Here is a 20,876-nt window from a genome sequence, read left to right as displayed (position 1 = left end):
TTGTATCATTTGAGGTGAAACAGACAAGAAACTCTAACACATTGAGTGCCAAAAACGGAAATTAAATTACGAAACTAGACACTCTAATCCACCTTATGTGTGGTTTTTGTAGCTCTGATGAACAGAAGTGAAATAAATGACCAAAAACTTGTGAAAAGCCACTATCTGGACATTTTATATATATTATTGCGTTTTCTTTGTTAGTCTGAGGCAGTGTTAATTTCGTCGACTAAAATATTTAGTCTTAATTTTAGTCAAAGTGTTATTTTTGACGACTAAAACGAAATTAAAAGTTTCTCATGAGACTAAAACTATGACTAAAATGTCCAGATATTTTAGTCGACTAAAATAAGACTAAATAAAAATGAAAAGGAGAGACTAAAATCATCCAAACTTCTATTGAGCGTCTGAAAGAGCCTCAGATCATTTAAATTCTCTGTTAAAGGATCAGCTCTGAGCTTTGTTCATGTGGAGCAGCTCCATGAAGCAGAAGAACAAGATTAAATATGATTATAATGAATATTATAAATGCAAAGTCGAGTAAATTCGTCTTAAAGTTAGTCGACTAAATTTACTGGCAATTGATTTTAGTCGACTAAAACTAGACTAAAATCGAATTACATTTTCGTCAAAAGACTAAGACTAAAACTAAATTAAAATATGTTGTCAAAATTAACACTGGTCTGAGGGGGCGTGGTGTTAGTCCGAGGGGGCGTGGTGTTAGTCTGAGGGGGCGTGGTGTTAGTCTGAGGGGGCGTGGTGTTAGTCTGAGGGGGCGTGGTGTTAGTCTGAGGGGGCGTGGTGTTAGTCCGAGGGGCGTGGTGTTAGTCTGAGGGGGCGTGGTGTTAGTCTGAGGGGGCGTGGTGTTAGTCTGAGGGGGCGTGGTGTTAGTCTGAGGGGGCGTGGTGTTAGTCTGAGGGGGCGTGGTGTTAGTCTGAGGGGGCGTGGTGTTAGAGGGGGCGTGGTGTTAGTCTGAGGGGGCGTGGTGTTAGTCTGAGGGGCGTGGTGCTAGTCTGAGGGGGCGTGGTGTTAGTCTGAGGGGGCGTGGTGTTAGTCTGAGGGGCGTGGTGCTAGTCTGAGGGGGCGTGGTGTTAGTCTGAGGGGCGTGGTGTTAGTCTGAGGGGGCGTGGTGTTAGAGGAGGCGTGGTGTTAGTCTGAGGGGGCGTGGTGTTAGTCTGAGGGGCGTGGTGCTAGTCTGAGGGGGCGTGGTGTTAGTCTGAGGGGGCGTGGTGTTAGAGGGGGCGTGGTGTTAGTCTGAGGGGGCGTGGTGTTAGTCCGAGGGGCGTGGTGTTAGTCTGAGGGGGCGTGGTGTTAGTCTGAGGGGGCGTGGTGTTAGTCTGAGGGGGCGTGGTGTTAGTCAGAGGGGGCGTGGTGTTAGTCTGAGGGGGCGTGGTGACAAAGCAGAGCAGCTTCACATGGAAAGATCGAAACAGTTGAGATTTTAACATTTCTCTGAGTTTTTAAATGGTTAAAATCGGTCCAAGGACGACTGAGAAACATCCTGTTAAAGTCTTCCATCCAGAACCAGCCTGTTTAAAAGCACACGCCATAAAAAGAGATCGAGAACACGCGTGTTTCAAAACATGTCAACAATGATGTGGTTGAAAACTGACTTGAATCGGAAACATTTTGGCATTTGCTTCTTCACATAACGTTAGTGTCCGACCAGAGGAGAGAGTTTCATAAAACAGGCATTATCTCCAAATCTAGAAAAAAATTAGTGATTTTGATGAAAACTAGCCTATGTAGAAGGCACGTAGAATTAAACTGTTTTCATCTCCAGAGAAGGCTTCATTTGTAAATTAGTAACAGGCCTAAACATTTTCCGGAACACTCTCTTTAAAGTGCATATGACACAGACTACATTTTCAGATACGTAGTTAACACAATTGCATTCAAGATTCATGTTAAAAAATTCCCTAAATCTGGCAAAAAAAATTCCTTTTTACTTAAAAAAAAACACTTCCGCATCGGCCATGGAGACCGGAAGTGACGTAGAATGAAATAGAAAACTGTTAACGGTCGCTGAAACAAACATTTGCAAACATTTAGTGAACCACAACTATATCACCATGAACCTGTGACAGACTGAGGACCAACAACATTTAAAAAAGTCTTGATGCAATGAATGGAGATCAGCGCTGATAACGCAAAGAAGCTAGCAGGCTAAAGCTAACTAGCCCGCGGCTGCTAGCAGATTCATTCAGGATTAGTTTGTTTACGTTACGCAACGTATGTTGTGCTTTGCATTAACGGGAGAGCGATTCACTCACGGTAGAAATGTAGAACGACAGTGGCTGATGATAAACTTGGCCTCTACGCTGTGGCAAACAGTAACCATTACTAAAGCTAGCCACAGTAGCCATACGAGCGATCGCGATGTCGTCACATCCATTGGCCGTGGTCGGCATTTTACATTTTCATATTTGATAAACATTTTATTAAAATCCTATTATCAGCAAAAACAATGTCCATAAACAGGGCATTGCTTCTCTTGCGCTGTAACAGATCTATCATTTTATAAAACCGAGTTAGAGGCCTGGGTGCATCAGCTGTTGCCTACCATTCACCAAAACATCCGGCGAAAATTGCGGAAGTAAACAATAACAGCGATCGCTCGTATAACCAAAGCTAACTACGGTAGCCATAACCAAAGCTAGCCACAGTAGCCATTACTAAAGCTAGCCACAGTAGCCATAACCAAAGCTAACTGCGGTAGCCATAACCAAAGCTAACTGCGGTAGCCATAACCAAAGCTAACTACGGTAGCCATAACCAAAGCTAACTACGGTAGCCATAACCAAAGCTAACTACGGTAGCCATAACCAAAGCTAGCCACAGTAGCCATAACCAAAGCTAGCCACAGTAGCCATAACCAAAGCTAACCAGAGTAGCCATAACCAAAGCTAACCAGAGTAGCCATAACCAAAGCTAACTACGGTAGCCATAACCAAAGCTAACTACGGGAGACGACATCCACAGGGCTAACGAACGCGGTACAAAGGCTCACAAACACAAACTGATATATCAGATTAAAACAAAACCAACCCCTGTGCTGAAGAAAACTCCCTGAGAAGTGCTGTATTATTATTTATATTATTATTATATATTATATTATTTTCAGTGCACACTTTCTTCTACGTCAGCACTGAAGAGCTTCTACTGTTGCTAAGGACAAACTCAACCAAAGTTTTGACCTTTTAATCATACTTTCTCCACAAACTGATATTATACGGGTGTAAAACTGTAATATTTTCCTTAACCCAGGTTTTGTCATTCTTCTTGATTTGGTGAGATAATACCTGTCATGTGCACTTTAAACACCATTATATCAGATCAAATATTTCCCGAATCCTCCTAAATATTTGCCGGATCCTTTACCCTGAAAAACTGAACGGTGGATCAAACTAAGCTCTGCTCATGGAGAACATAGTGGCTCAACATGTGTCCATATCTAGAGCATAGAATCCACTGCGGTGCTACAATTTTTTTTTTTTTAAAGCGGTCTGGATTGTTGGCACTCAATGTGTTAACAAAAGGGCGAAAAAAATTCCCCACATTTTTCCAATATTTTTACATGTTTTTCCCCCAATTTTCTTTTTTTTTTTACTTAAAAATAAAATATATTTCCAATGTTTTCACCAAATTAACCCACATTTTTTCAAGATTTTTTTCAACTTGTCTTTCACTTTTTTCTTTCTTTTAAATGTTCACGACCAACAGCATCAAAACCTGATATTAAATCTAAATAAAACATCTTTATATTCAAGATTTTCGATGCCTGTAAAACCTAAAACCTTTTCCCGACACCAGCCCTGGAGTGGTCACTTGTTCTTCAGTCTGAGCCCAGGACTGCTCCTCATTTCCGTCTGAAGGAGAACCTGGAGAGAGAGAGAGGAGAGTGAGGTCAGAGCAGCTCGGGGTAATGAGTAAACCCAGTTTGGGCTGAGAGACACTTCTCTGTCCCACATGTCTCACACTCGTCACAAACATCAGCATCGACTCATTTGGTCACAAGTAAAGCATTAGGACCAGTGTGAGGCATGTGGGAACGAGCTGATCACTGAGGGGTTTGTTTTAAAGAGGGAGGGGGGAGGAAGGCCAGACTGTGAGAGACCGGAGAGTGAGACGCAGAGTCACAAAGGCTGGAAGTACTTTAAAGCTACACCGCGTAGGATTTCCACTCATAAATAAAACTGAAATATAGGGCTGTGCAATTAATCGAAATTCGATTACGATTTCGATTACAACAGTAAACGATTGCAAAATTAGCATAATCGCAAAAAATCTATTATAATATTTTTTTTTATTTTTATTTTCAATTTTTTTTTTTCAATTTTTTAATTATTTTTAATTTTTGTTTTTTAATTTTCTTTTTTCTAATTTTTTATTTTTGGATTTTTGTCACTTTTTTGCTGGATTTTTGTCTTATTTTGCTGGATTTTTGTCTTTTTTTGCTGGATTTTTGTCTTTTTTTTGCTGGATTTTTGTCTTTTTTGATGGATTTTTGTCACTTTTTTGCTGGATTTTTGTCTTTTTTCTGCTAGATTTTTGCAATATTTTTGCTGGATTTTTGTAATTTTTTTGCTGGATTTTTGTAATTTTTTTGCTGGATTTTTGCCTTTTTTTCCTGGATTTTTGTAATTTTTTTTGCTGGATTTTTGTCTTTTTTTGCTGGATTTTTGTCACTTTTTTCTGGATTTTTGTCACTTTTTTGCTGGATTTTTGTCTTTTTTTGCTGGATTTTTGTCTTTTTTTTGCTGGATTTTTGTCTTTTTTTGCTGGATTTTTGTCACTTTTTTGCTGGATTTTTGTAATTTTTTTTGCTGGATTTTTGTCACTTTTTTGCTGGATTTTTGTCACTTTTTTGCTGGATTTTTGTCTTTTTTTTTGCTGAATTGTTATCTTTTTTTTGCTGTATTTTTGTCACTTTTTTGCTGGATATTTGTCTTTTTTTGCTGGATTTTTGTCTTTTTTTGCTGGATTTTTGTAATGTTTTTGCTGGATTTTTGTCCTTTTTTGCTGGATTTTTGTAATGTTTTTGCTGGATTTTTGTCCTTTTTTGCTGGATTTTTGTCTTTTTTTTGCTGGATTTTTGTCTTTTTTTGCTGGATTTTTGTCACTTTTTTGCTGGATTTTTGTCTTTTTTTGCTGGATTTTTGTAATGTTTTTGCTGGATTTTTGTCCTTTTTTGCTGGATTTTTGTCTTTTTTTTGCTGGATTTTTGTCTTTTTTTGCTGGATTTTTGTCACTTTTTTGCTGGATTTTTGTAATTTTTTTGCTGGATTTTTGTCACTTTTTTGCTGGATTTTTGTAATTTTTTTGATGGATTTTTGTCACTTTTTTGCTGGATTTTTGTAATTTTTTTGATGGATTTTTGTCACTTTTTTTGATGGATTTTTGTCTTTTTTTGCTGGATTTTTGTAATTTTTTTGCTGGATTTTTGTCAGTTTTTGCTGGATTTTTGTAATTTTTTTGCTGGATTTTTGTATTTTTTTTGCTGGATTTTTGTCACTTTTTTGATGGATTTTTTTAAAGGCAACAAATAATCGTTTGAATAATCGTGATTTCAATTATGACAAAAATAATCGTGATTATTATTATTTCAATAATCGAGCAGCCCTACTGAAATATTATTTTGTGATAGATCATTTCATCGTTGGAAAAATACCTCATAAATGTGCTGTGAGCGGCTCAGCTCTCCTAAGACATGACTGTAACTTTACTGAGAGAGGGTTCGTCTCCAGCTCGTCTCCATGGAGATGTGTCTAAAGGCAGCAGGATGTGAGATTTAAACAGGGCCTCATTCGAATCCATTCTTTGATTTTTCAGTATTTTCTGTGTTGAGCTGGTCAATAGAGCTCCACAGTCCCGCCTCCTCTCCACAGTCCCGCCTCCTCTCCACAGTCCCGCCTCCTCTCCACAGTCCCGCCTCCTCTCCACAGTCCCGCCTCCTCTCCACAGTCCCGCCTCCTCTCCACAGTCCCGCCTCCTCTCCACAGTCCCGCCTCCTCTCCACAGTCCCGCCTCCTCTCCACAGTCCCGCCTCCTCTCCGGTCCGGAAGTAAAACCCCCCTTTGCTTTGAGACCGATTTGGAATAAAGTCTTATAAAGTCAGACGCAGGTGAAAAAAGCACGTATGAGATCCATCTAGTTTAACTGCGAGCCTTCGTCCTAGAACTACATTACCCAGGATGCTCGGGAGTCCCATGATCTACTACGAGGCTTTTGATTGGTGGAGCTTCACGTTCCCACACGTGTTTACTTATTGTAACGTAGACAACATATTATAAACAATGTATTCAAATATAATGCAGGCAGATAGTGGACGTTTTATCCATATCTAACACTGAGAGTAAGAAAAACGTCAGAAAAATGTTCCCATCGATCCAATTAAACGAACCACCATCATTTTTATTCCCATTAGCAGGATTCAGATTGTTTAAACTCTTAACTCCCACCTGAACCAAGCACATTTTCTCCAGTTTGGCTTTACCCCAGTCCAAAAGCTTTGGAAAAAAGCTGTGAAAAAGCAACAAAACTGAGACGAAAAACTCACAGTTTCCCGATGGTGCTCCTCTCGTCTTTGCCGTCCGTGATGTTGGTCGAGCTGTCCTCAGAGGCCGGGGGCGTGTCCAGGTCCACCTCCACCATGGCGGCCTCGGCGTTGGGCAGAATCCCACTGAAAACACGTCAGAGGAAAGAGAAGAGTTTCACTGTTTCACTGTTTCACTGGGACTTTGTTTCTCCTGCAGGGGGCCAAGGGCTGTTTGTTAACCTCTTAACCCCCACCGCAACCAGCTCAGTCAAGAAGCTTTAAGGCTATATCCACACGAAGACAAAACGCTTATGTTTTCAGAAACTTTCTTTGTAAGCACGAAGCCAGCTCAGTAAATGTGAGCGTCCACATGGGTCGACTCAGGTCTGTGAAAACGGCGCAATTCATCTTCCGGGCCTGTGTGAGGCGCTGTGACGCTAACACGGATGATGTAGAGGGTGCATGCGCAGTAAACTTTTGTGGAAAATTAAACTGACTCAAGGATTTACGATCTACAGAAGAGACGAGGAGGAGAGTTTATTCTTCAGACGTAGCGGGACTAAAGCAGAAAAACCTGTCATGGACCGGACTTTTCCTGTCAGTCCAAAAACACAGACTGTCGGCCGTGTTTTTCTCCTTGTCACCTGTGGCTTGTGGACGGCAGTGGAGCAAAGAGGAGCGGAGTCAAACCATCATAGATCCATGAGGAAAACTCATTCTAAGGTCAGTAGATTATGGATCACAGACTCTGGAGCTGTGATGTCATCGTTTTAGTAAAAGTTGCGGAGACGACATAACAACGGCGCCGCGTAAACGGCGTTTTGAGATCTTTCCTCTGGGACCTAGTTTGGAAAATGTTCGTTTACAGACCCCCAAAACGCCGGGCTCGTATGGACGATACACTGGATTGATAAAATATCTTTGCGTTTGGTCTTCAGCTTGACTTCATGTGGACAGGGCCTCAGATTTGGGTTTAAAAACTTTAAAACTTAACTTTTTCGTCATATTTCTGGTGCTATATTGTCCGTTTTTTGACGCTTTTTCATCACTTTTTTATCACCTGTTTTGCTGCGTTATTTGGACACTTTTTTCAAGAAACTTTTCGATTTGGTTAAAGGCACACTGCGTAACATTTTGGACTCTGCAGTCGCCATCGACACTAAACACGCTCTCAATGACCAGCTCGACAAATAAAATGCTATTTTTTGCAGCGGATGATCAAAGGATGGATCTGGACGAGGACCGAGCCTGTTTAACTCTCAATTCTGCTGACTTTAGTTCACATCTCCATGGAGACGAGCTGGAGACGCACCCACTCCGGGTAAAGTGATAGTTTTAGCAGAGGCGAGCCGCACAGAGCAAAAGAACAGGTTTGTTTGAGGTATTTTTCAATGGTGAAAATATCTGTCAGAAAATTAAGGCTTGTGTTTCAATTGTGTTTATTGTGTGAAATCTGACACGGTGTTAGGGCTGCTCGATTATTGAAAAAATAATAATCACGATTATTTTTGTCATAATTGAAATCACGATTATTCAAACGATTATTTGTTGCCTTTAAAAAAAGTCTTCATTTCATTTATATATTTATTAATAAAAAACAAAAACGATGCTGAATATTTTCTGTTTTCTGAACCGTCATAAAAGAACAAATGATTTAAAGTTTGCCTCGATTAAGGAGAGGTCTCTGTTTCACGCCTGCCCCCTGCTGGCCAGCCCTCACACCGGCGCAAGCAAACTGAGCAGCGCGGCCTGATGACATCATCACACAGCGCCGTTTGTTTTCATGTCGGGCAAAAGCACGAGCCACGGCACGAGAAATGCGAAGGGAAAATAATCCCAGCGCCGTGAAATAATGCAAGTCTGGTTTGCCAGAAAAAAAAGAAAAAAAGAAAAAATAGAAATAAAATATATATATATATATATATATATATTCGATTATGCTAATTTTGTAATCGATTAGTGTAATAATCGAAATTCGATTACGGATTTCGAGTAATTGCACAGCCCTACACGGTGTGGCTTTAAAGTCGATCTTGAGAACATGCGCTCAGTTAAGGCAGGGGTTAACCTCTTACCACCCGCCTGAACCAAATGCATTCTGTCCTCTTTGGCCATTATATACTGTAGGTCTGTGTAACACCTCATTTGAAAGCTAAGACCCACAAAACTGATCTTTTTCCTCGCGTTGTTGCTGTGTTGTCTCACCTTTTTTATGTTTTTTTTATTTTGGAGTTTTTGTCACATCTTTGTTGCGTTTACATCCTTGTTTTCTTCTCATCTTTTGTGGCTGTTTTTGTGCTTTTTTCCCAAGAAGCTTTTTGATTTTTATTTATTTTTTGTCAATTTTTCATTTATTTTTTGTCACATTTTTATTATTTTTTTGTCACATTTTTATTATTGTTTGTCACATTTTTTGTCACATTTTTATCATTTTTTTGTCACATTTTTACTTATTTTTTGTCACATTTTTATCATTTTTTTGTCACATTTTTATTTATTTTTTGTCACATTTTTTGTCACATTTTTATCATTTTTTGTCACATTTTTATTATTTTTGTCAATTTTTCATTAATTTTTTTGTCATTTTTCTATAATTTTTTGTCACAATTTTGTCGCTTCTGTTTTTTTAAAAATGTTTTACTTTTTCCAATAAGCTTTTACATTTGCGTAAAACCAAACTGGAGAGAAAGTGCTCTGTTCAGGTGGAAGGTAAGAGTTTAAACCCAACATGAGTTTTATTCTTTGTCCTGAGGATGTTTCTGCCCCCGAAGTAAATCACACTGAGCACATTACGTAACACTGTCATTACTGAAGGACGAGGAAAACGAGGAGGAGGAAGAGCTCAGGACAGACGAGCGTGAAGAAGAACTAACTGGAACCATTTAGATTCATTCGTTTCACCCACAATGCATCACTCTTCTGATCCTTCTCAGCTGCAGCTCAGACTCATTTTGCATCATTAATACAAAAACGTTTAACCTCTTAACCCCCACTTGAACTGAGCACATTTTCTCTAGTTTGGCTTTTACCCAAATCTAAAAGCTTCTTGGTAAAAATGGTCAAAACAGCGATGGAAATGAGGAGGAAAATGCAACCAAAGAGCGACAAAAATGTGAGAAAAAACAATGAAAAAGTGACCAAAATGCGTGACCAAAAAGTGACAAAAAAGAGCAACAGAAAAGTGATGAAAAAGTGACAAAAAAGCCACTGAAGAGCAACAAAAAAAGTGATAGAAAACGTTAAAATTTGGGTAAAAATGTGAGAAAATTCCAACCAAAAAAGTGACAAAAAAAAGCAACAGAAAAGTGACGAAAACTCAACAAAAAAAGTGACAAAAAACGTTAAAATTGGGGTAAAAATGTGAGAAAAAATCCAACCAAAAAGTGACAAAAGGTGACAAAAAGAGCAACAGAAAAGTGATGAAAAAGTGATGAAAAAGCCACAAAAGAGCAACAGAAAAGTGACAAAAACACAACAAAAAAAGTGACAAAAAAACGTTAAAATTTGGGTAAAAATGTGAGAAAAGTCCAACCAAAAAAGTGACAAAAAAGAGCAACAAAAAAAGTGATAAAAAACATTAAAATTTGGGTAAAAATGTGAGAAAAGTCCAACCAAAAAAGTGACAAAAAGTGACAAAAAAGAGCAACAGAAAAGTGATGAAAAAGTGACGAAAAAGCCACTAAAGAGTAACAGAAAAGTGACAAAAACACACAAAAAAAAGTGACAAAAAACGTTAAAATTTGGGTAAAAATGTGAGAAAAGTCCAACCAAAAAAGTGACAAAAAGTGACAAAAAAGAGCAACAATGAAAAACAAAACAAAAAACATTTATATGAGTTTTGTAGGTCTTAGCTTTCAAATGAGGCGTGACACTGACTGTAAGCTTTTAGATTCTGGGTGAAGCTGAACTACAGAAAATGCGCTCGGTTAAGGCGGGAGTTAAGAGGTTAATTAAGTTGTTTTTTGTTTGTAAAGTCGAGCAATTACTGTTAAGCTTTTAGATTTGGGTAATGCCTGGACACGTGGATAATAACAAAGTGGGGGTCAAGAGGTTAAACTTGACTTTTATTTTACAGATGTGACGTCATGAATGAAGGTGTTTAACCTCTTAACTCCCGCCTGAACCGAGAGCATTTTCTCCAGTTCGGCTTTACCCAAATCCTGCAGGCCAGTGTAACGCCTCATTTGAAAGCTAAGATCTACAAAACTAAATTGATCTTTTTCCTCACGTCATCAGATTTTTTTCATCATTTTTTGGTCCATTTTTTTGTCACTTCTTCGTCAAATTCTTTGCATATTTTTGTCAAATTCTTATCACTTTTTTGTCAATTTTTTGTCAATTTTTAGACAAATTTTTATCCATTTCTGTCATTTTTTTTGTACATTTTTTGTCACTTTTTCATCACTTTTTTTCGTCAAATTATTCGCATTTTTTGTCAAATTCTTATCACTTTTTTGTCCATTTTTTGTCAAATTTTTATCCATTTCTGTCATTTTTTTGTCCATTTTTTGTCACTTTTTCGTCACTTTTTTAGATTTTTTTTGTCCATTTTTTGGTCACTTTTTTTGTCACTTTTTTGTCAAATTATTCGCATTTTTTGTTAAATTTGCATCACTTTTTTGTCAATTTTTTGTCACTTTTTCGTCATTTTTTTCTCCATTTTTCATCAAATTTTTCTCACTTTTTTGTCAAATTTTTATCCATTTCTGTCATTTTTTTTGACAGTTTTTGTCACTCTTTCGTCAATTTTTTCTCACTTTTTTCACATTTCCATCATTGTTTTCGTCTCAGTTTTGTTGCTATTTTCACACCGTCTTTCCTGAAGCTTTTGGACTGGGGGTAAAGCTGGAGAAAATGTGCTCGGTTCAGGTGGGAGTTAAGAGGTCAAAACCACGAGCGTCGCCTCATTTCATTGAGGGTTAAAGCAGAACTTTTTTACCTCCCATTAAAGTGTTAAGGGAGGATTTGGAGGGTCTTTCATCTCCCCCTGGTGTCTCTGACCAGAAAACCACAATTGCAACTTGACTGCCACCGGACCGGAGTCACCAATACACACTAATGGAATCATGAAGAAGCTAACAGGCTAACGCCACTTAAACACTATTTACAGCCAAGTTTGAGTGAAAAAAAATATAATTACAAATATTTTTATAGCGATTATGAGAGGATTTGATAATGTTTTGTGGTGAGCGGTCAGCAGAGTCTGATAAGAAACCATAGAGTTTATTATTGTGAAATACAGGCTTTACAACCCTGACTTAACATCTCACCCCTCACCTTAACCCAAATGTATAAGGTCACCGCCTATAGACCAGAGAAACGCCTCATTTGAAAGCTAAGACCTACAAAACTCATCTATAAATGGAGCTTTTTCTTTGCGTTGTCGACGGTTTTTGGACTTTTTTTCCCATCCCTTTATAGTCGCTTTTTCATCACATTTTTGTCACTTTCTGATAGCTTTTTATGTCACGTTTTTGTCGTTCTTTTGTTCAATTTTCCTCCTAGTTTTTGTCTCTTGTTTGTTGGAATTGTGTTGTTTTTTGTCAATTTGTCATTTATTTTTTTGTCAATTTTTTATTATTTTTTTTGTCACATTTTTATTATTTTTTGACAATTTTTCATTTATTTTTTTTGTCAATTTTAATAATTTTTTGTCACATTTTTATTGTATTTTGTCACATTTTTTTGTTTTTTTGTCACATTTTAAATTTATTTTTTTGTCACATTTTTATTGTATTTTGTCACATTTTTATCATTTTTTGTCACATTTTTTTGTTTTTTTGTCACATTTTTATTATTTTTTGTCAATTTTTCATTTATTTTTTGGACTTTTTTTTCTCCCATCGCTTTTTAGTCACTTTTTCATCACATTTTTGTCACTTTCTGATAGCTTTTTTATGTCACGTTTTTGTTGTTCTTTTGTTCAATTTTCCTCCTAGTTTTTGTCTCTTGTTTGTTGGAATTGCGTTGTTTTTTGTCAATTTTTCATTTATTTTTTTGTCAATTTTTCATTTATTTTTTTGTCAATTTTATATTATTTTTTTGTCACATTTTTAATAATTTTTTGTCACATTTTAAATTTATTTTTTTGTCACATTTTTATAATATTTTGTCACATTTTTATCATTTTTTGTCACTTTTTTTGTTTTTTTGTCACATTTTTATTATTTTTTGTCAATTTTTCATTTATTTTTTTGACTTTTTTTTCTCCCATCGCTTTTTAGTCACTTTTTCATCACATTTTCATCACTTTCTGATAGCTTTTTTCGTCACGTTTTTGTCGTTCTTTTGTTCAATTTTCCTCCTAGTTTTTGTCTCTTGTTTGTTGCAATTTTGTTGTTTTTTGTCACCATTTAGGCACTTTTCTGTTGCTCTTTTTTGGGGTTTTTGGCTCTTTTTCATCACTTTTTGTCGATCTTTTGTTGAATTTCCATCCTTGTTTTTTTGTGTCATTTTTGTTGCTGTTTTGACACTTTTTATTCAAGAAGCTTTTAGATTTGGGTAAAGTGATGACACGTCTGAACCTGCTTCACAGATCCAGAAAAGTCTTTCCAATGGATCTGAATACTCAGTGTGGTGACTTCTGACCAGCCTCAGTAAGTTCCCCCCCGGGTCCCGTGTCCCGCTGACGTGTCCCCGTGTCCCGCTGACTTTTTTCATCACTTTTACTGTTGGGCAGTCATCTCATTTTTGCCAAATTTTCGTGACTTTTTTTAAAAAAATTTGTGTCACTTTTTCGTAAAATTATTCACATTTTTTGTCAAATTCTTATCACATTTTTGTCCATTTTTTGTCACTTTTTCGTCCATTTTTCCTCCATTCTTCGTCAAATTTTTCTCACTTTTTTGTCAAATATTTTATCCATTTCTGTCACTTTTTCGTCATTGTTTTTGTTGTCACCTTTTTGTCAGTTTTTTGTCAAATTATTCGCATTTTTTGTTAAATTCGTATCACTTTTTTGTCCATTTTTTGTCACTTTTTCGTAAAATTGTTCTCACTTTTTTGTCAAATTTTTATCAATTTCTGTCATTTTTTTGTACTTTTTGTGTCCCCGTGTCCCGCTGACTTTTTTCATCTCTTTTTTTGTTGGGTAGTCATCTCATTTTCGTGACTTTTTTTTGTCCATTTTTTGGTCACTTTTTTGTCACTTTTTCGTAAAATTATTCACATTTTTGTCAATTTTTTTGTCACTTTTTCGTCAAATTTTTCTCACTTTTTTGTCAAATTTTTATCCATTTCTGTCATTTTTCGTGTCACTTTTTTGTCACATTTTCATCAGTTTTTTTTGTGTCACTTTTTTGTCAAATTATTCACATTTTTTGTTAAATTCGTATCACTTTTTTGTCCATTTTTCTCACTTTTTTCCTCACATTGTTATCAATTTCTGTCATTTTTTTGTACTTTTTGTGTCCCCGTGTCCCGCTGACGTGTCCCCGTGTCCCGCTGACGTGTCCCCGTGTCCCGCTGACGTGTCCCCGTGTCCCGCTGACGTGTCCCCGTGTCCCGCTGACGTGTCCCGTGTCCCACCTCTTGTACAGCTGCAGCTCCTCCTGGGCCACCATGAGCTGGGCCTTGAGCTGGTTCCGCTCCTGCAGAACCTCCTTGAGCTCCTGCATGGTGAAGCGAGGCCTGTTGGGGTCCGTCAGGTCCACCAGCAGCTGGTTCGGTCCCACTGTCTGCGGAGACAAGAGTCGTACGAGTGAGAAGAACAGGCCTCAGTGTTCTGCTTTCGGAACATTTACACGGCTTTACACGGCTTTACACGCCTTGACACGCCTTTACACGGCTTTACACGCGTGAGCGACTGAGGTTCTCCTGTCACATGGTCTTTGTATCTATTGGAATATCCCGATCCAGATCTACTTTCTCGATACTTTCTACCTTCCATATTCACACACTATTAAAGTCATGCGTTGGTTTTTTATTGAACATGCAAACATGCTCCTTGTCATTGCGTTTCCAGTGACATCACGCATAGTTCCGGCGGCCATATACCGAAGTAGAATTATGCAGTACTATAACATGTAACAATATCTGTACTCAGGATGAAAAAGAAAGACGACTGACAGAGGCATTTTTATGACTCGTAATTAATGCTCAAGGTTAAAACTCAGCCCAGAGACGCAGCGTAGCAGCTCCGTCTGTGAAGCTACAGCAGGATTTACCAAAGATCTGCTTCACTCTGAAGACTAAATGAACACATCAAAGAGGAACCAGAAAACCTTCTCTGTGTTTTTTACAGTTTGTCATGTCAACAGAGTCTCAGTCTGAGTCAGTGTTTAAGCTGCTCAAGATGTTAGCATGCTACCGGTTAGCATTTAGCTTTAACCATTGACAGTTGAACTGTCAATGGCTTCAACAGGATAAACACATGTGTGTCTCACATGTATGACGCTGAGGAAACACTACAGTAACAGCTCAGACACACACGTTGTATGAAAGGAACAGGCCACCGTTTTTACATACTGAGATATGTTCTTACCTTAGCTTTGACGAGTTCTTTAGGACCTGTCTGATCTTCACCCGTGCCTTCAGTCACGTAAACACAGCGCAGACGGCGTTAGCATTTAGCCCCTCCCTCTCTCCTCTATAGCTCCAAAACAGGTCAAGATAGAAGCTACCAAGCTCTTCCACGTTTTCCCTATTTAAATATGGTTACGTGAAGTGTTCCACTACAAAGTATAATTACGCGAAATGCCAAACTACCCCATACAACCCCATGAACTGCTACCTTAACGTGGTGGGGTTGTTTGAGTGCCCGAATGATCCGAGGAGCTATGTTGTCTGGGGCTTTATGCCCCTGGTAGGGTCTCCCATGGCAAACAGGTCCGAGGTGACGGGTCAGACGAAGAGCAGTTCAGAAGATCTCTATGGAAGTACAACACACAAGGACCGTGACGTCGCCCGGCATGGCGCAGCCGGGGCCCCACCCTGGAGCCAGACCTGGGGTTGGGGCCCGAACGCGAGCGTCTGGTGGCCGGGTCTCTGCCCACGGGGCCCGGCCGGGCCCAGCCCGAAGGGACGACGTGGGCCCGCCCTCCTGTGGACCCACCACCCGCAGAGGGATCCGTAGGGGTCGGGTGCGGAGAGGACTGGGTGGCAGTCAGAGGCAGGTGCCTCGACGACCTGGTCCGCATGCACAGCTTCTGGCGTTCGGGACATGGAACGTCACCTCGCTGGGGGGGAAGGAGCCTGAGCTTGTGCGGGAGGTTGAGAGATACCGACTAGATATAGTCGGGCTCACCTCCACACACAGCTTGGGTTCCGGATCCCAACTCCTGGAGAGAGGCTGGACTCTCCATTTTTCTGGAGTTGCCCGCGGGGAGAGGCGGCGGGCTGGGGTGGGTTTGCTCATATCCCCCCAGCTCAGCCGCCACGTGTTGGAGTTCACCCCGGTGGACGAGAGGGTCGCGTCCCTACGCCTTCGGGTCGGGGACAGGTCTCTCACCGTTGTTTCGGCCTACGGGCCCAACATCGGTGCAGAGTACCCGGCCTTCTTGGAGTCCCTGGGAGGGGTACTAGATAGTGCTCCGACTGGGGACTCCATTGTTCTGCTGGGGGACTTCAACGCCCACGTGGGTGACGACAGTGAGACCTGGGAGGGGGTGATTGGGAAGAACGGCCTCCCCGATCTGAACCCGAGTGGTGTTCTGTTATTGGACTTCTGTGCTAGTCACAGTTTGTCCATAACGAACACCATGTTCGAGCACAAGGGTGTCCATAAGTGCACGTGGCACCAGGACACCCTAGGCAGGAGGTCGATGATCGACTTTGTAGTTGTGTCGTCTGACCTCCGGCCGCGTGTCTCGGACACTCGGGTGAAGAGAGGGGCTGAGCTGTCAACCGATCACCACCTGGTGGTGAGCTGGATCCGCTGGCAGGGGAGGAAGCCGGTCAGACCTGGCAGGCCCAAGCGTGTTGTGAGGGTCTGCTGGGAACGTCTGGCGGATCCCTCTGTCAGTGGGGTCTTCAACTCCCACCTCCGGAAGAGCTTCACCCAGATTCCGGGGGAGGCGGGGGACATGGAGTCAGAGTGGACTCTGTTCTCCTCCTCCATTGTCGATGCGGCTGCTCGTAGTTGTGGCCGTAAGGTCTCTGGTGCCTGTCGCGGCGGCAATCCCCGAACCCGGTGGTGGCGCCCGGAAGTAAGGGATGCCGTCAAGCTGAAGAAGGAGTCCTACCTGGCCTTGTTGGCTTGTGGGACTCCTGAGGCAGCTGAGAGGTACCGGCAGGCCAAGCGTGCTGCGGCTCGGGCGGTCGCGGAGGCTAAAACTCGGGTCTGGGAGGAGTTCGGGGAGGCCATGGAGGAAGACTATCGGTCGGCCTCGAAGAGATTCTGGCAAACCATCCGGCGCCTCAGGAGGGGGAAGCAGTGCTTCACCAACACTGTTTACAGTGCGGGTGGGGGGCTGCTGACCTCGACTGGGGATGTCGTCGGGCGGTGGAAGGAGTACTTCGAGGACCTCCTCAATCCCGTCGTCACGTCTTCCAATGAGGAAGCAGAGGCTGAGGACCCGGAGGTGGGCTCGCCCATCACCGGGGCTGAAGTCACCAAGGTGGTGAGAAAGCTCCTTGGTGGCAAGGCTCCGGGGGTGGATGAGATTCGCCCTGAGTACCTTAAGTCTCTGGATGTTGTAGGACTGTCTTGGCTGACACGTCTCTGCAACATCGCGTGGCGGTCGGGGACAGTGCCCCTGGATTGGCAGACCGGGGTGGTGATCCCTCTCTTTAAGAAGGGGGATCGGAGGGTGTGTTCCAATTACAGAGGAATCACCCTCCTTAGCCTCCCCGGTAAGGTCTATTCCGGGGTGCTGGAGAGGAGGATCCGGCCGATGGTTGAACCTCGGATCCAGGAGGAACAATGCGGTTTTCGTCCTGGTCGTGGCACACTGGACCAACTCTATACCCTTCATCGGGTACTCGAGGGTTCGTGGGAGTTCGCCCAACCAGTCCACATGTGTTTTGTGGATCTGGAGAAAGCGTTCGACCGCGTCCCTCGTGGTGCCCTGTGGGGGGTGCTCCGGGAGTATGGGGTCCGGGGCCCTCTGCTAAGGGCTGTCCGTTCCCTGTATGACCGCAGCAGGAGCTTGGTTCGCATTGCCGGCAGTAAGTCAGACCTGTTCCCGGTGCGTGTTGGTCTCCGCCAGGGCTGCCCTTTGTCACCGGTTCTGTTCATTACTTTTATGGACAGAATTTCTAGGCGCAGCCAGGGGCCGGAGGGTGTCTGGTTTGGGAGCCTCAGAGTCTCATCTCTGCTGTTTGCGGACGATGTTGTTCTGATGGCTTCAACGAACCAGGACCTTCAGCACGCACTGGGGCGGTTTGCAGCCGAGTGTGTAGCGGCCGGGATGAGGATCAGCACCTCCAAATCCGAGGCCATGGTTCTCCACCGGAAAAAGGTGGCTTCCCCTCTTCAGGTCGGTGGGGAGTCCTTGCCTCAAGTGGAGGAGTTCAAGTATCTCGGGGTCTTGTTCACGAGTGGGGGACGGATGGAGCGTGAGATCGATAGACGGATCGGTGCGGCGTCAGCAGTGATGCGGTCGCTGTATCGGTCTGTCGTGGTGAAGAGGGAGCTGAGTCGGAGGGCAAAGCTCTCGATTTACCGATCGATCTACGTTCCCACCCTCACCTATGGTCATGAGATTTGGGTCATGACCGAAAGGACAAGATCGCGAATACAAGCGGCCGAAATGAGTTTCCTTCGCAGGGTGGCTGGGCGCACCCTCCGAGATCGGGTGAGGAGCTCAGTTACCCGGGAGGAGCTCGGAGTAGAGTCGCTGCTCCTTCACGTCGAAAGGAGCCAGCTGAGGTGGCTCGGGCATCTGTTTCGGATGCCTCCTGGTCGCCTCCCGCGGGAGGTGTTCCAGGCATGTCCTAGTGGGACAAGGCCTCGTGGAAGGCCCAGGACACGGTGGTGGGACTATGTCTCCGAGCTGGCCTGGTGTCGCCTCGGGGTCCCCCCAGAACAGCTGGAGGAGGTGTGTGTGGACCGGGAAGTTTTGGGCATCTCTGCTGAGACTGCTGCCCCCGCGACCCGGCCCCGGATAAAGCGGAAGAAAATGGATGGATGGATGGATGGCCAAACTACTCCTGGTATTATTACGCCTCACAATATAGTCCCCCCTTTTATCCACTTAGAAAATCCACATTGTTTGATTTTGTGTAATTATACTTTGGAACACTTCACGTAACCATTTTTAAATAGGGAAAACGTGGAAGAGCTTGGTAGCTTCTATCTTGACCTGTTTTGGAGCTATAGAGGAGAGAGGGAGAGGCTAAATGCTAACGCCGTCTGCGCTGTGTTTACGTGATTGAAGGCACGGGGGAAGATCAGACAGGTCCTAAAGAACTCGTCACAGCTCAGGTAAGAACATATCTCAGTATGTAAAAACGGTGGCCTGTTCCTTTAAAGCTTGATGTTCTTCCGGGCTTTCTCTTGGAGAGGTCAGAGCTGAGCTGTTGAAGCTAAATGCTAGCCGGTAGCATGCTACCGTCTTGAGCAGCTTAATTTTATTTATATTTATATATTTATTATAGGGACAGTGCATACTAATTTGTAATATATAATAATACTAATAATACATTATACATGTAAATATGCCAGAATTAGCCAAAGGGCTATTTTCCTCCGTAGTCCCTGGACAGTTATGTTTTACCTCCTGAAGGAAATAAAAGTACAATTATACACAAAACACAATCTAGTAAAATGCAATACAATGAAACATTTAAAAAAGAAAACAGCACTGTCAATATCACAAACCAAACATGACCAAACTCAACAAACACAGAGACAACAGAGCAGGACGAGAGGCCAGCAGGGGGCAGCGACTCACCTCTGGGGCAGAGTTTTTACTGTTTTCTTCTTGAACAATGACTAAGAGTCCATAAAAATGTCACTTATAGCAGAGATATTGTTACATGTTGTAGTACTGCATAATTCTACTTTGGTATTCAAAATGGCCGCCACAACAACAAAAGTCACATGACTGAAAAGCCCAGAGACACTGAGGACGGGTCAAATGCAGAGAACACATTTCTCTACAAAGATTAATAAAGTATAACCACTGAACTTTCTCTAAGCTGCCCCCTAGTGGCTGGAGTGATCATTCTGGTCATTTCTTTAAATAAAATCATGACTTCTCACACACACACACACACACACACACACACACACACACACACACACACACACACACCACCTGTTGGAGACCGCTGGACCCGGGGTGCTGAGTTGCTGCAGCGCCCCCTGGTGGATGGTTTACGCATCGCAGGCAATAATAATAAACAGGAAAAGGGCACAGAAAAAGCCCTATAGGAAAATCCAAACTAGGAGGATAAATGAGGACAAAACTAAACAGAAATAAACCTGATCAGACAAAAGGGACTAAAGGCATAAACCAGGACTAAACAGGGCGAAAGTGCAGCCCGGGACTAAACCAGGACTAAATCAGGACTCGTTAAACAAACCACGAGACCGAAACTAAGTCAGAATCTGCGGCTCAACCATAAACTCCGTGGAAGTCAGTGTCTGTCTGTCTGTCTGTCTGTCTGTCTGTCTGTCTGTCTGTCTGTCTGTGTGTCTGTCTGTGTGTCTGTCTGTGTGTGTGTCTGTGCGCGCGTGCGGGACTCACCGTGCCCTCCCGGGAGCCCTCGGACAGCACCTTCTCCAGCTCGCTCTTCAGGTTGTCCCGCTCCATCCGCAGCTCCTCCAGGGACAGGTTGTATTTGTTCACCAGAGTCTCGAACATTTCCAGCACGCGCACGATCCGAAACTGCAGGTCCGACACCTCCTCCCCGGAGCTGCTGATCTTCAACAAGTCTCTGCCGATCACGTAGGAAATGTCGTACACGTCCTCCACCGTCAGCTCGAACGCTTCCTTGTCGAAAGCCGAAGCGGGAGAAGATTCTTCCGTGAACTCCATGATTCAGGCCGCGGTGCCGGAGACGGTGAAACGTGTCGCGCTCGGAGCCGGTCGGGAGGGAAGAAGAAGGTAGAAAAGTTTCAGAGCGACAGCAGCACTTCCCCCATCACTCAACCACGTGACCGCGCCACAACAAGAGGAGGGCAAAGGGTCTCCTAGCGACAGGTGAGCGCGAAGAGCGCGAGGAGGCGAGAGGGTCACGTGCACAAACCCGGGAGACAAAGATGAAAAAAATAAAAAATAAAAATAAGAATAAAAATAATAATAATAAAAATAAAAATGAGAATAAAAATAAAAATAATAAAAATAAGAATAAAAATAAGAATAAAAAAAATAATAACAATAATAACAATAATAATTAAAGCCGCAAGCGGCATCGAACGGCCCTCGCGGGCCGTGCCTCCTATAGCGCCTCT

At 42.4% G+C, this 20,876-nt stretch overlaps 1 protein-coding gene across 1 annotated transcript; it reads right to left on the bottom strand.

The window, feature by feature from the left end:
* Nucleotides 1–6,555: 6,555 nt before the first annotated feature.
* rilpl2 (Rab interacting lysosomal protein-like 2) lies at nucleotides 6,556–20,460 on the bottom strand (the record flags this gene model as incomplete). The annotated part of the gene is made up of 3 exons (XM_079577113.1): nucleotides 6,556–6,682; nucleotides 14,066–14,214; nucleotides 20,170–20,460. 3 exons carry the CDS (start codon nucleotides 20,458–20,460, stop codon nucleotides 6,556–6,558), a joined length of 567 nt encoding a protein of 188 aa, XP_079433239.1.
* Between the last annotated feature and the right edge of the window lie 416 nt (nucleotides 20,461–20,876).

Source organism: Gobius niger, assembly GCF_951799975.1.
Source record: "Gobius niger genome assembly, chromosome: 1".
In the NCBI taxonomy this organism is placed as follows: domain Eukaryota; kingdom Metazoa; phylum Chordata; class Actinopteri; order Gobiiformes; family Gobiidae; genus Gobius; species Gobius niger.
Note: the sequence above shows the minus strand (reverse complement) of the source record. Positions and strands in the feature narration are given on the sequence as shown.